Source organism: Diadema antillarum, unplaced genomic scaffold, assembly GCF_040938485.1.
Source record: "Diadema antillarum isolate AM-2024a unplaced genomic scaffold, OU_Dant_1.0 seq00001923_RagTag, whole genome shotgun sequence".
Classification (NCBI taxonomy): Eukaryota; Metazoa; Echinodermata; class Echinoidea; order Diadematoida; family Diadematidae; genus Diadema; species Diadema antillarum.
The window spans coordinates 27,103-44,157 of NW_027272586.1; the positions used below are offsets into that span (position 1 = coordinate 27,103).

The 17,055-nt window shown below is 36.3% G+C and overlaps 1 protein-coding gene across 1 annotated transcript; it reads right to left on the reverse strand.

Moving 5' to 3' along the window:
• Nucleotides 1-12,029: 12,029 nt before the first annotated feature.
• On the reverse strand, nt 12,030-16,797 carry LOC139713202 (dynein axonemal assembly factor 11-like). Its single transcript, XM_071624951.1, has 7 exons — nt 16,715-16,797; nt 16,245-16,338; nt 15,588-15,661; nt 14,853-14,930; nt 14,004-14,100; nt 12,946-13,021; nt 12,030-12,155 (listed from the first exon to the last, which is right to left on the reverse strand). Exons 1-7 carry the CDS (start codon nt 16,722-16,724, stop codon nt 12,030-12,032), a joined length of 555 nt encoding a protein of 184 aa, XP_071481052.1. The 5' UTR covers nt 16,725-16,797.
• Nucleotides 16,798-17,055: the final 258 nt, after the last annotated feature.

A 17,055-nucleotide genomic window follows, 5' to 3' on the forward strand; every position in this document is an offset into this window, starting at 1 on the left:
AATGAAGGAATCATCAGATTAAATTGAAATTGAGCATGCCTCATTACCATATTTAGTCCATAACTATAATGCCAACTTTCAAAGCAGTAGCACCATCCTTTCAAAAGTTATTAAAGTTGAAAGTGAAGAGTCTGTACAAGGTTTTTCAGAAATGAAAAAGGGACTCTAAAAGACACACCTAATCACACTATTCTACCAAAAATGTTCTAGATAAACTGCAAAAAAAAAAAAAAAAAAAAAAACACACCACATTTTCCCGCCCGTTTTATAATCCCAAGTTTAAGCATAACGTAAAAGAAGTCTTGCTCTTTCAGAAAATATGAAAGTCAAAATCGGCTATGTTGACCCATTTCACTTATTTTCAGTCCTCACGCAAAATCTGTGTGTGCGACTTTTTGTTCGTTTTGTGATGCACGGTCACAAATATTACGAAGTGACGAACACGACAAGTTATGATGTTTGTCAAACAAGAGTTGTCAACGCTAATAGCTGTAGTGATCCTGCTCAGTAAATTACAGCTAAACGTACATATCATAACATGGATGACATGTCATAATCCGGATATATAAGTATTTCTATATTGCAGATATATGCTTGCCATGGTTACAAACTGTTCAATTTTGGTCTCTTTTGCAATTCACTGTGGTTGGTTTTTCTTTTCATCACTCTTTCAGCAGCAAGTATCACAAAGTATTTCTAGTCAATACGTTCAATGTGACATTTACAACGGTCCTGTCGGTGGACACTCCCTCCCCTCTCTCTTTCTCTCTTCCATTTCTCTCTGTTGTGTGTAGGTGTCTTTGTGTACTTACGTAGGTGCAGTGCATGTGTGTGTGTTTGTGTTTGTTTATTTGCGGACATTTTAGGAGAATCTATACCCCACAAGTATTCATCTTTTTTTTTTTTAGATTTCCAAACACATTGCTTTAATATTTCATATTTTAATTAACTTACATTGCAGACTGATTTAAGGGGTGATGTTTGCCTTTCCGAAGATATTCCGAAACAATCAATTTCCGTTCAATGTTCTATACTACAAAAATGAAATAAGGTTTCGTTACTCCGAAAATGAAAACAGACAAAAACAAACAAACAAATGGAGAGTTTGTTTGCAAAAACCGATAAGTCCATATTTGTCAAATGGAGATATTTGCGATTAAAGGTCAAGAAAAATGTAGAGAATAATAAGAAAAATTTTGCTTCTTTTGACCATAACTTCAAAAATATACCTTTATATGTAGTGACCAATATATCATTTAAAAGGTATTATTTTGTACTTTATGACAGAGACCGTACTTCAAAATCTTAAAAAATGGACTTATCGGTTTTTGCAAACAAACTCTTCAAATAAACAAACAAAAAACCCACAAAAAAACAAAGGGAACATATTAAGGAATCTTAATTGAGGAATCCATCTCCCCGCCATCTTTTCTTTTCCCATTTTCGGATTTAATAATAACGAAACTTCGGAAAAACGAACTTTAGGAATAACTAACTGTAACCGTCAAGGTGCATTTCATAATGATGAATTATGCAAAATTCATTCCGTATAAAGAGGATTTGTCATTATCCTCGTTATACTTTAGCACTGTTTGATTCTATGCATGATAAAAATCCAATGTAGAAAATCAAATTAATGAAAAAAAAAATGCACCGAAACGGAAATATGCTAACAATGTGCTTCACTTCTGGGTTCAATGTTGCTCTTTATCCATGTCTTGCTCCGAAGTGAATATCGCCAAAGAAGATCACAGCAGTTATCCATTTAGTCTCAAGGATGATGAGAACGAAAGTTAGACTAAACGTAGGCCTACTGACATGGTTATTAGGAACCCAAATAAGTCTGGAAAATTAGTCAGGCAGGCAGGGAGAGAGGATAAATCGCCGCTTTCCCTCAATTCACTATATAATATTTAGTGTTTATTTCCCTTTAAAGGGATAGTACGGTATTGGTGGAGATGAGAATTGGGCTTTTAAGTTTTTGCGAGACACCAAGAAACTCTTAAGAAATAGTACAGAGTATACCATTCTAAGAGGTATTCAAAGTTTATTTGATAAAAATAGGGTTTGGAATGACTTAAACATCCAAAAACAAAGTAAAACTATATAAAGCGATCGTAATAAAATGTGGGTCCCACACTTTATCAGAATCGATCTGTTTTGGATATCTCAGCCATTTCAAAACCAATTTTCATCGAATAAACGTTGAATTCTTCATGGGATTACATGCTCTTTCAAATTTCATAAGAGGTTTCTCATCATCTCACCAAAAAAAAAAAAAAAAAAAAAAATGTTAGAAACCTGAAATAAGGTGTCAACCAAAACTATATGATCCCTTGTAATGAAAATAAGAAAAAATGAAAGACGTTAACTGAAAACAATTGATGAAAATCCACACAGTTCAGAGGACTGGTAACGTGCAGTAGGCCTACTTACATAACGGTTGTTCGGTTCAGTGTTATTGTGTTTTCCCCACAAAGAAATGAATGTAAGATGACAGGTCATGTGAATACTTACAGTACGAGTCGACTCTCTCAGTAAGAGCTTGTTTATTTCACACAGCCATTGTAACGAGCAGTTCTCCTTAAAATTGCTTTCATTAGCTTCAGTTTACTACCTCAACGTCAATAACGAGATGAGTTAGAATACAAGCTTCAGAAAACAAAAGTCCGACTAAACTGGGCTCCGAGTCAAAGTTTTTTTTTTCTCAAATATCTCCCTATTTAACACTTCCTGTTTACCATACCACATTCATACATGAATCTCTGTCAGGTTGACTACAGGGTATAGAATGTATTAAAGGTATGACTTACTAGCGAGAATTAAAGGAAATGTACAAGTGAATAGGAAGATATAAGGATGTTGTATAAAGCCATTTTGAAACATATTTCACGTATTCTGCAAGGAGAAGCCTGTCACAGTGTGAAATTATCCACTTCAATTGAAGATGTACATTGCCTCAGCTTTTTTAATTACCAAAGAATTCATCTTCTCCCTCGCCCCCTCCCCCCAAAAACAAAGAAATAAAGCACGCTTTTAAAACCCCTTTTTATACTCCTTGGAGCATTTCCCAATTCACTACTTGTTTGTGTCTCACATAATTTGTTGTAAAATCGTAAACAAAAATAATGCCAATATAATCAACATAAGATCAAAATGAACATTCAGACCCGATGCTCCTTTCCATGACAAAACACGTTTTTCAACAAAATCAGAATGATACAAAACGATTACAATCATGTTCAGGCAATAGCACCTGTATAAATAATTACTATAGAATTACACTATAACTGTCTTAAAGAAAGCAAGACCGTTATGAAATCTTGATACTTTACATAATCCTCCTGCTTGTCAAAGTCACATCTACATAATCTTGTTTTACTAATGTAGTGACCATAAGTACTTTTCTCCCCGTAAAAACAACAAAAAACGACTGTATAGTACATCCTATGCCATAAAGTGTTCTTGAACTTTTCCCATGTCTGATGAGCCCAAGATATTACATAATCAATAACAACTAGATTCTAAGGAATCCTTAATTTGATTGAAAAGAAAAATAATATTAAACAAAATTAAATGAAATAAAGTAGAGCCATGTATGCATAATGGTTGGTGATATGAGTTTGCTCGCACTGTTTTCTTGAATGTTTTGATGAGGGTGATCAGTAAAACTCATGCAAACAAAATGTAAACCAAAGTTACAAGAAGGCATTTCGAAGGCACGGCTTAACAATAAGCGAACGAATACTGTTTCTTATGCTTACAAAGTCTGCTTTACTTCCGGGTTCTATGTTTGCTGATTTATGTCTGGCTCCAACGTGTATTTCCCTGAAAAAGATCACCACTTGTTTGTTAAGCCTCCATGACGGTGTGAATGGAAATCAGATTGAACGTAATCCGCTAGGGTCCCAATTCTACCCGAATACAGAAAATTAGTCAAGCAGGGAACGAAATGCATTACGAAGCACTCGCAATACTAGTCTGGGTGCCAGAGGCTGAACCTTGTTTTACCGTCCACCCAATGTTTCTTGATGGTTTAACACTATTTCGGGGGTGCTGAATCCGAATCTGGATGATGCAACTCTTGCATGCTTGAGGGTTTTGAGATATTCAAGATGGCCGCCAAAATGGCAGCCAAAACCGGACATTCCCACGTTTTTCCTTCTAAATGGTGAGATATTGAAAACAATTTATGGTTTTACCCTATTTCGAGGGTGCTGAATCCGAATCTGGATGATGCAACCCTTGCATCCTCGAGGATTTTGAGATATTCAAGATGGCCGCCAAAATGGCCGCTAAAACCGAAAATTCCCATGTATTTCCTTCTAAATGGTGTGAAATTGGAAATAATTGATGATTCTACCCTATTTGGAAGGTGCTGAATCCGAATCTGGATGATGCAACTCATGCATCCATGAAGGTTTTGAGATATTCAAGATGGCCGCCAAAATGGCTGTCAATTAAAACCGGAAATTCCCATGTATTTCCTTTTGAATGGTGAGAAGTTAAAAACAATTGATGGATTTACTCTATTTCGAGGGTGCTGAATCCGAATCTGGATGATGCAACTCTTGCATCCATGAGGTTTTGGGCTATTCAAGATGGCCGCCAAAATGGCCGCCAATTAAAACCGAAAATTCCCACGAATTTCCTTCTGAATGGTGTGAAATTGAAAATAAATGATGATTGCACCCTATTTGGAAGGTGCTGAATCCAAATCTGGATGATGCAACTCTTGCATCCGTGAGATATTTTGAGATATTCAAGATGGCCGCCAAAATGGCCACCGATTAAAACCGGAACTTCCCATGTATTTCCTTCTAAATGGTGAGAAATTGAAAAAAATTGATGGTTTCACCCTATTTCGAGGGTGCTGAAACAGAATCCGGATGATGCAACTCCTGCATTGATTAAGATTTTGAGATATTCAATATGGCCGTTAAAATTTGCCGCCCACAACGGAAGTTCCCATGTTTTTCCTTCTAAATGGTGACAATTTGAAAGCAATTGGTGGTTTTTATCTTATTTTGAGTATGCTGAATTCGAAGCTCAGGATACACCTCTTGCATCCTTAGGCGTTTTGAGATGATAAAGATGGTCGCCAGAAATGACCGCCAAAAACGGAAATTCATACGTAGACCCCCTATTTCCTTCTAAATGGTGTAGAATATAAAACAGTTGGTGGTTTTACACTATTTTGAGTTTGCTGAATTTGAAGCTCCAGGATACAGCTCTTGCTTCCTTGAGGGTTTTGAGATAATAAAGATGGCCGCCAGAATGGCCCCTAAATGGCCGTCAAAAACGAAAATTTCCATGTAAGCCCTATATTACCTTCTAAGTAGTGTAAAACTGAAAACAATTGGCGGTTTTACTCTATTTCGAGGGTGCCGAATCCGAACCTGGTTGATGCAACTTTGGTGTTCTTTTTTTTAAGGGTTTTGAGATGTCCAAGATGACCGCCAAAATAACTGTCAAAAATTGGAAAATTTTAGACCCTATTCAGCACCCTCGAAACTTGGTTGCTGAAATTCGTCCATTCTTTAGGGTTTTTAGACGTCCAAGATGACAGCCAAAATAAGTGGCAGAAATTCCAATGTTAATATATTTTTTCTTAATGGCAAATATTTCAAAATAAATTGATGGTCTTACCTTATTTCGAGGGTGCTGAAGGTCTTTGAAGGTTTTGGGACATCTATAAATGTCCTGCATGAACGGAAACTCCTTAACATTTGCTTATACTTAAAAGATGAAGTACTGTGCTCTAACGCTTTTTAGCAGTCCCCTCCGTTTCCGACCTTTTCTTTGTTATGATTCAGTCACATTTTGTCCATGTATTTCTTCAACTTAAGTATGTTTATTGATTCATGTAAACATATGACGTGTATCTAAATTTCATTTGGAAATGTAAAAGTTACATTGTACTTAATTTGTTTATATGCAATTGTCATATTATATGCTTTGGCCGGAAATGAAATAAAAATGAAATGAAATGAACGCGAAGCGGGGGATTAAAACCATGCAGGGTGAAAAGCAATAATTCGCATTCTTAAGTTCAACTCAGTTGAGCGAATTTGTCAAATCAGCCAAAAGTTATTGACATCTAAAATGACTGTCACAATGGTATTGTAATATACTGAGATATTCCGATATGTCTCAAACGGAACTTTAACACGTACTGCAAAAAAAAAAGAAAAAAAAAAGAAGTGATATTGACATCATACTGAAACGTACAAACACAAACACACAACTGAAAATGTCTTTATGCATAATTGTTAGAAAATAATGCTTGTGGTCGCCAATAATATGGCTCCACAGATTTGAAGTTAATCCTTTTCGGCTATCAATATAGTAAAATTGAATTATAGCATGTCGGTATTTGGTGTTGAAACTTGTCTTGTATTCTGACGAGTCTCGCCTCGTATTCTTGTGAAACTTGTCGCATATTCTGATTACGTCATTGGAAATGGTTGCATCCATGACCACTATAGTAGATATTAATAAGGGTAATTTCAAAACCACTCTGCGCGATTATGATATTTGTAAGTACAGGATTATCAACTATTACCTTCCATGTTGTTTTTTTTTTCATTTTTTTTTTCACAGCGCGTTACCTGTGATATCATCCATATATACATATATAATGTTACATCATATTGCCGAAAAAATTAAAGCATAACTATAAAAATGTCCCACTCGTGTCTTCAACAATGTCATCAAGACCACAAATGTAAACCAAATAACCAATTTGAGTGTTCATGGATGAAGAGATTAAAACTACTCATGGATTAAGACAGGTAATGTTGGGTAATTTCAGTACACTACATCACTATCACAATATGATTTGGATGAAAATGTCTTGTCCATTGATTGTTAGTGTTCAAAACTTATCCATTATATGTAGAGGAAACAGTGTAATCTTGCAATTATTCAAAAGTATCTGTAGTCTTGAAAGGTTCATTGCTGGCACACTTGTATCGTACCAACTCAAAAGATATCCGGTGTAGAGCTGGTCTCACTGTATATACAGCAAGTTCAAACTGTGCCATTGACGAAAACCTGAAATCTTTCAGTCAAAAAAAAAAAATAGGGTAAAACCATCAATTGTTATCATGTTCTCACCAATTATAAGAAGGAAATACATAAGAGTTTCCGTTTTGGCGGCCATTTTGGCGGCCATCTTGACTATCTCGAGGTGCATCATCCAGATTTGGATTCAGCACCCTCGAAATAGGGTAAAACCATCAATTGTTTTCTATTTCTCACCATTTAAAAGCTAATACATAGAAATTTCCGGTTTTAACTGGCGGCCATTTTGGCGGCCATATTGGCGGCCATCTTGAATATCTCAATACCCTCAAGGATGCAAGGTTTGCATCATCCAGACTCGGATTCAGCACCCTAGAGATAGGGTAGAACCATCAATTGTTTTCAATTTCTCACCATTTAGAAGGAAATACATGGGAATTTCCGGTTTTAATTGGCGGCCATCTTGAATATCTCAAAAACTTCATGGATGCATGAGTTGCATCATCCAGATTCGGATTCAGCACCTTCCAAATAGGGTAGGATCATCAATTATTTTCAATTTCACACCATTTAGAAGGAAATACGTGGGAATTTCCAGTTCGGGCGGCCATTTTGGCGGCCATCTTGAATATCTCAAAACCCTCAAGGATGCAAGAGTTGCATCATCCAGATTCGGATTCAGCACCCCCGAAATAGGGTAAAACCATCAATAAACATTGGGTGGACGGTAAAGCAAGGTTAGGCCCAAAAAGTGGCTTTGGCACCCAGACTATACAGTCAGTGTGGGGCGGTGCACACAGGTTTGGCGGAAGTCACTTTCTACTCTGACCTTTTCACTGCGACCTATAATAATATCGATGGGTTTTCCCACATTTAACTGTGGGTATTCTGTAAACGTGGATTATTTCGCGTCATTATGTTCTTCGCTGTTTCGCCTACTATGAACTAGCACGAAAGTACCCAAAATCTGTCAAAAATGTTGTGTGGGAACACTCTCGCACGTGAAATTATAAACAAGTGAAGCTCAATGAAACTTTCCCAAAGTAACGAATGGATACCTTGAAAGTTCCCCCGTTGTCAGTAGAGCATGCTCCCTAGAACATCATTGACTCAACTTTACAAGTCACAGTACGGTGGGCACTTACTTTCATACCACCCTCTAAAGTAACGTACACTAGAAATCTTATCATACTAAGGAAACGATGTAGTGTTGATGAAAAAGAATAGCACATCTGACAAGGTCTGAACCTTTTAATTATAATCACGGGTCATTGCTGTGATGTGGAAAGTATTCCAGGATTGAGAGTAAGGCAAGGAATTGTTTTGCACTCTTTTGGTATGAAAACCAGCTGGTGTGAGCCAGTGCTTCTTGTTATGGGACGGTACATACCATTAGCATTGTCATACCTATTTCCGCTGACTTTCCTTTAGTGATGTCATCGAGAAGGGCAATCAAATAATAAAGGGATGGAGCCTAGTGGGTGCAGAAAATGAATATCAAATGATCAGTAGCATTGATGCATATATAGAAAAAGATGCAATTCCTGACTCTGTGATATGGAGACCTAATTCTTTTCAGCAAAAGCCATCATTATGCAGAAACACAATTCGATGTAAAGTCGTGACAGCCAGTGGACCTTTCACGTCACACCTCGCACGTGATTTTATAGCGCCCTCTTTAGCACAGTCAGCTAAAGAGAATGATGAGTGTATAGTTTACAAACGTATGATGTGGTGATACGAATCCACCTGTGATTGTGTTGTACAGATAACTCAACGGATGCATGAATTGACATTTAACTCTTTAGTCCCTCTGAGGGTATTTTGTAATTTGCTATATGCCCTGTTTTCTATCATTTGTTATCATTGCAAAATATGCAGTTCGCCTTATACACAAAAGTACGAATTGCGTTCCTGTGGAGACGTTTTGACGATTTCCTCATTTATTGTTTTACCCGTCCATATGTGTACGCTATATCGAGGTGTATCACAATCATCGTGACAGATTTAAGTCTTTATTTTGTAATGAAGATGATATGCATGCTCTGTTATTAGTGAGACATGAGATGTTCCCCTGGGGATAAATTTGAATTACTGAACTGTTTCGTAACTGACCAAGTTGCAGTACGACGTTTCTTTCATTTAATTTCTTTCATCTTTCTTTTTCTTCATGGAGGGGGGGGGGGGGGGTGGCGTTGCTGACATAAAAACTATGCGTAACTATTTCTGTGCCAGAGACTTTGGATAGTGTGTACAACACAAGGGAGTTTTCGGCACCTCAAGCAAACAAAGGAATAAGTTTCATGACCGGCGTGTGAAGATATGTAATGATGGTGACATAGTGTCTCCATAGATAGTACAGGCATAGAGAAGAAGACATGGGGAAAGAGTGGTGATATTATGTGACTTGCTGTTACTATTTTCTGTTAGTAAAAAAGTAAATCTTAAATTGTCTAAACATTGACAATGTAATTATACGTAGACAGGAGAAAGAAGAGCAATTACGTCTATTGTTGAAAAGTAGGAAAAGTTCTGCCCTCACCAAAAAAAAAAAAAAAAACCCAAAAAACAATAACAACAACAAAACAGGAATCTTCTAAAAGTATTTTATAGCCTTTCGATAAAGGAAAGAGAAAACAAACCGTACAAGAAATAGAAAACGGGTTCGGATGAACGAGGACAATATGAAAGGGGAAAATGAGAATGTTTTGCGACTTTATACTTTGTACTTTATGCTTATTTTTTCGTCTAAAACAGACTTTATGGCAAAAAGATCAGCTCTGATTTTTATAAAAATTGAATTGATTGATCTCGAATTCATATGCCCTCACTAATGAGGGGAGTCCGCAGAGATAACAACACCCTATTGATATCAACATGCAAACTTTCGAACATCACAATAACACCTCCGCGATAAATGTTGGAATCCTGACGGGATTGATTTGTGAAAGCAATATCCAAAGGAGAAATGATTTTCACCTGCTACGTTATCAGAAAAAAAAAACCCAGCAACACATATTTAGTATGAATAAAGTAGTTGTGAAGGGTATACAAGATTTTCCAAATCATGACGGGGAGGAGAAAGCAGAAGAATAAGCAAATGATAGCCATAATGCAATGTTGATAATAGTTTCATACCATATAAATACAAAATATCAATGGAAAATGGCTTATGATAAGAAATAGTCTTAAAAGAAGACGTGATAGTACATCACAGTTTACTGTTCTGTGTATACAAAATTGTTTCTACTTTCACTGTTTCATAAAATATGAGAATTATTAAATTTCCATAACTTTCTGCTTTTTGGTCCAATCCTGATGAAACCTCCACCATTCTTTTTATTCAACTTCCCTCCATTCATCAAAGCCAACTAGAACATGGCATGGCATTTCACTTTAGACCTTCCATTTACTTGTGGCTGCACTTCTCTTCTTTTTTTTAGCCAGTTGAGGATGAGTTGATTTCACTATAATATGTATTTGGCATCTAGTTACCTGCTGGAGTATGGTCAGGACTAGTCCTTCAAAGGGGCTAGCATTTCTCTTGCCGTTACATCAACATTTCCTAACTGTGAAAGTCTGCCTAAGAGTGGAAGGACGAGTAAGAAGTTTGGCTGTTACTAAACCTTAAAGGACAAGTTCACCTTCATAGACATGTGGGTTGAGTGAATGCAGCAATATTAGTAGAACACATCAATGAGAGTTTGAGGAAAATCGGACGATCCGTTCAAAAGTTATGAATTTTTGAAGTTTTTGCTCAGTCACGGCTGGATGAAAAGACTACCATAGCTTGTGATGTCACATGAGTACAACGATATAAAGAAAGAATAAAGAAAATTCAACATATTTCCATTTTTCTCCCATAACAAAAGAACACTCGACTTCTCTCTTTCAGAAGGCAGGGGGAATAATATTACCCTTGGGGGGGGGGGGGGGCCTCCCAGGCCCCCCCCCCCCCCCCAGATCTCGGCCGTTGACCGCGCGATCGCGACGAAAATTGACACACACATTGCCTATGATGTAATCTAAAGTACTACGAAGTTAAATTTAAAAAAAAATTATCATTTATGCTAAATTATGCTAATTTATGCATAATGATGCATGAAATCAGACAATTTGGTATAAATCAATAAATAAAGCTCAAAATGGACACATCTTTTGTGTAAATATTCTTTTTAGTGTCCTGAGCAAATATAAGAGAAAAAAATTGTGCCATCAGAAAAAAATTCTTAAGTATTTTATTGTTTTTTGAATTTCTTATGTATTTCTTTGTTTTTTTACTTATGTTTTTCATTGTTTTTTCATTGAAACTTGTCCGCGACATTTTTACGAACAAGAAAATATGTTATTAATTGATTTTAATCAATAAAACCCCAAAATAATCATACTTTTATGAAATTTGCCTGTAAGCACAGTTTGCATTGAAATTGTACATGAATTCACGTTTTTGAGCAATTTTTGGGCTGACATGCACGTACATATTTGTGCGCAACTTCGGAACCGCGCGCCTGGGCGTCGCAAATTTGGTGTCAAAAGATGCGGGAGACTCGAAAAAAAAAAGTCACGAAAAGTCGCGGCGATAGCTTTTCGCGTTAGCGATACATTGCGCGAAACGCCGAGGGGGGAGGGGGGGCCTCGGAGGCCCCCCCCCCCCCCCCGGCCTAGTTAGGTTTAAGAGGAATTCAAAGTTTATTTGATGTCGATCGGTTTTGAAATGGCCGAGATATCCAAAAACAAAGTATAACAAAGATATACTAATGACAGATGGATCCCACCTTTTTTTTTTTTAGTATCGCTTGTATTGGATATCTCAGCCATTTCAAAACCAATTTTCATCAAATAAAAGTTGAATTTCTCTTGGAATTACATGCTCTTTCATATTTCATAAGAGGTTTCTCATTATTGCACCAAAAATGTTAGAAACCTAAAGCCAGCTCTCAACCAAAACTATATCCATCCCTTTAAACCTTTTACCATGAGACTGGTCACTCTCAGATGACCGGTCACTCCCTACTCACCCTCTTCAACTGATACTCTCTCTGCTGCTCCAGGATTTGGGGACGGATCGCATGAAAGTCCTGGATGGCGCCAATCCTCTCCGATTTCTCAATCTCCTTTCCATCCAATCTCTGACAAGAAACATAATATATACATAAGAACATTATGAATGCATTTATGATTTCCACAGTTCAAACAACAAATTATCACACAGAGTAAAAACAAAACAAAACAAAACAAAACAAAACAAAGTAACCACAACACCAACATCAGAAGATGGATACTGTAAAAGTAGAATACTTATACAAGATTGAGTTTATACCCGCTGGACTACCTACAGTGGGACTGCACCTTTAAACTTTCGCAGATGAGGACACAGTATGTATTTATGTACAAACTTTAGTACCTCAACAAATGTTAGTGGGATATTATCATATTTTTCCAATTGTTCAGTCATCGGCAGACTCTCATCTCACACTGTCGTATTTGTTTGCTTGTTTCTTGTATAAGTTGCTGGGTTGTCAAAATTCATTGTTTTAGTTTTTGTTTTGGATTTTTACTTTGTTTAGGTTGTTTTCCAATTAGTTGCATTTTTCTTCTTGTCCCTTTTTTTGGGGGGGGGGGGGCACTTGAGATCTTAGACTAGGAAATTTGCTGAAAAGGGACTCACTCATGATTGACCTGGTAATGGCAATTATGACAATTATGAGAATAACAATAATAACAAATATAATACTGGTAATCATCATCATCATAGTCATCATCATCATAATCATAATAATGACAAAGTAATAATGATGACAATATAATATTGATAGAAACTATTATCATCACAGTCATTATCTTCATCATAAATGTAATTGTAAGAATTTGAAGATTAAAAAAAAAAAAGCAAGACAAGAGTAATAATCGCTGGTTTACCTCCAGCTGTGGGAGTGTAGCAATGACATACTGCCTATAGCCTTCATACTCCGTGCAGGGATTGCCTGTCAAAAACCTACAAGGGAAGCGAGAAAAAAAAACATGAATAATGAACCAAGATTTTTTTTTTTTTTCAAATACATGATGTTTTTCGCAACATTGCAGACATCATTGTTGTTGTTTTTTCCACATTATTTGTTTTTACGTACTGCACAAACAAAATTAAAATATGGCTCTTCATGCTGTTAGTACGTTTCATCTATCAGTTCAAATTATGTTGTTTTATCAACTAAATGTAAAATGTAGATACGCATGTGCTCACAGAGTCACCATCCCTATCTAACTTCCTATAGTGATACTTCTGTACAGAGAGATTCACCCTTTACTATAGTGGAGCCTGCCACGGTTATTCATCAACAATCATTACCCAATTCAACATGACCTAGGTGTACAATAGGAAGCCCACTCACGTGTGCCTTAATCTAACAGGAAGGCCATTATCATACAATAGTGATTAGGGGGATTAGGGGGATTTGGTAATCTCTCCTCATTGACAATTACTGTCCAGAAATCTATGCCAATCACAAAGAAATCACTCTCCTGTGTGTGGAAAGCTTGGAACAAAACATAGTAGGGGTCAAAGATCCTATGTTATACATACCCAGTCTTTAAACAGTGGAAAATCCTGAGAATGGTCAGAATATATATATCAGTGGCAAGAAATTTGCTCCTGCGACAATTGCTCAGTCTAATTTTCTCCGAGGACTATAGGGTTAGGATTGGGGTTGCGATAGGGTTTTAGGTTTAGTTTGATATTAGGATTAGGGTTAGGGTTATGTTTGTGGGTAGAAATTATGCTTTGGCTTAGCGTGCAGATATTTCATGGAAGCAAAAGTTGCAAGAGCAAATGTCATGGAATCGTACAAACCATTACAACTAATGCAGATGTCAAGAAACTCAATACAGCAATTGCCTGTGAAGCATAAACACTACAACACACACTACACACACACCAAAAAAAAAAAAAAAAATCTTCGATGGAGCAACATATGACTTACATTTCTCTGAGATTGTAGTTGTCCTGAAGAGACTCTATGCTTGTCACTTCTCTAACAAAGTTCATTGTCAGGTCAAGTTTCTTCAGTGATTCACATCCTATACAGGTCATCATATGATGTGAAAAATGTCATCTTAATCATACTTCACTACAATGTACAATTTATCATGCTGTCATACTTGTTTGCCTTCCCTTCTGCCAAAATAAGAGAGAACTTTGATCCCAATAAACCATTCTACTGATCATACATTCACGCTGCGACCGACTTCCTTTTCATAAAATATTTTAGTTAGACTAATTAATGGTAAAAAATGAAACTTCACATGCACTGAAATTAGACATTGACTTTTACATTACTGTCAAATTTGATTGCAAAACCAGATTTCTGGATTATCCCTATGATACAGGATTACCTAGTACAAAAATGTGATTCAACATTACATGGGAGTTGCCGTGTGAAATGTGAATTTTGCATCATGTCTTACGCCCATGACACTGGACTCTACATCAAACTCACATCGCTTCTTCCTTGACCAATTCTACATCCTCTACACTTGCAGCATTTCACTGAATAAAGTTCTACAGGTTTACAAGTGCAGATCTCTGCACACATGTCTCGGCTTCAGCTTGTGTTGTTTATTGCTGGATCACACCAGATAAACCAGTATATTTGGATGGTTATTGCTCTTAAACTTGTCAAGTACAATTACAAGTAACCAATTGTTAGTCTCATTATCTCAGTACTTCATTCACTGTGCATTCATTTGTTTGTTTGTTTGTTTGACTATGTCCTTGTCTATGGTGGGGGGGGGGGGGGGGAGATTAGTAATGGAGTCTTACTGAGACTCACCTGACAGATTTTCAATCCTTTCAATGTTATTGAGGGCGAGATTCAGGTACTCCAGTTTCTTGAGGCGACCTACATTTTCTGTGAAATAAGAATACAAAGGAATATCACTTGCAGAATTAATAAATAAATAAATAAATAAATAAATACAGTTCCTTGAGGTGACCTACATTTTCTGTGAAATAAGAATACAAAGGAATATCACTTGCAGAATTAATAAATAAACAAATAAATAAATAAATGAATAAATAAATAAATAAATAGATAGATAAACAAATCACAGTATAAGAATAATGCTTTGAACAGAACACATTTGCAAATGAGCATATCAAATACAACTAAAATTCTGATAAGCTTTGGAGAAACTTCAGTTGTACGGTCACATTGTGTCTCCATTTGAAAACCAAATTTGCATTGTATCCATTGATCGCCAATAGTTTTAAAGATTCAATTATATTTCCACCAACAGTAAGTTTGGTGCAGATCAAGGACTATCATTTCATTAGCAATGAATCAATTATGTGCATCTTTCATTAATCATAACAAAAAAAAACCCCAAATATAACCATTGTAAATTCCACATTCAGAATATCCCCTTTGCAAAAAAAAATCTAATTAATTCCATTCACATATTTTCCAAAACTTAACATCCATTCATCCCAGATCCATTAAATCGTACACTGTATGTAGGTACTCTACAAAAGCAAAGGAAACAATAGTGTATACAATATTACTCACCTATTCTAGGAATTAGATTACTCTGAAGATACAGAATCTTCAGGTCTCTGCACCACTTGTCCAGAAATTCAATCCTGAATTGATATGAAAATAGCACAAAATCACAAAAACACAAGATCAGTCAAATGATTATATGCATTATTGAGCTTACACAGTATACAACCACCATACAAACCCATGTCATTTTTTTACAGATTTCTTTCTTTAATTCTTTCGTTTTTCGTAAATGAAATATTCATCTTTAAAAGAATACAGAGAAACAAACTTAAGAGCTTGGTAAAATATGAATGAAGTCTGACAAATGATGGCTATTTACATTAGAGTAATCTAGACCAATATTGTGTTGTACCACAGGCATTCCAAAGGGGGAAAAAAAAGAGCTGTCGTGGTCATGTGACTGTTATATTACATGCACAGTATACAGTGTATAGTGCATGTAGTAGTATGTGCATGAAAGCTGAAAGCAAGATTGTCAGTGCATGAAAGCTGAAAGCAAGATTGTCAGCTGAGAATCAATCTAACAGGGATTTCAGTGCATCATGCTACAAATACAACGGAGTTAGTGACCATTCTTTACACTGGGAAAGCAAAGCTCTCTTCAACATTGACTGATAACAACAAATAAATCCATTCCTCTCATTGGCAAATTTGACTTACTTTTCTATATCTTGTTGATGAAGCGACACTTCTTCCAGAGTTGATATTTGCATCTCATTGTGCTCCGCTCTCTTCCGAACCATGTCTTCTGTGACTATACATTCATGGCAAAACACAAATTGATATGTGAATACATGAATGAATGAATGAATGAATGAATGAATGAATGTATGAATGAATGAATGAAAAAAATAAATAAATAAATAAATGAATGAAAAAGTTTTTATGTACTTTCTGAGCTTGCTTTGTGACAATTTACTTTATTAAATGCATTGATCAGAATCATATTGGAAATGTGCATATATAAAGACTGTTTATTATTACTGTCAATGTAATTATTCCTATTATTATCATACTTCGTCTCTCTACTCATCCCATTAGACAAATTTACCTCTGTTATTATTATTTTCTCAAGATGGCATTTCAGGGCTTTTTGGGTTACAACATACAAAAGTCGGTAATGTACTCACTGCGCACCATCTTGACTGGAAAACTGGGATAAAAGTGAACTTCACAAAATGCCAATTGTCTGTGCTCCAACGTTGTATCTGGTACACCACTTGAACCTTCACCTAGCTAGCAGGGTTTTGTGGCATGATCTACACTTAAGTATTTCCCTGTTGTTGAGGGCGAGGACGGTGCAAAGAAAGAGGAACAAATTGGGAGAATGAGTAAACAACATTCTTGCTTTGGTTATGTGTCACAAAGAGGCAAGAAGTCCATGTGTGCCTTCCACCCAAACTTGAAACAAACACACTAAACAAACTAGAGAAGGACTCTGAGCTCTGAGAGCGCAGACCTCCGCTAAGCA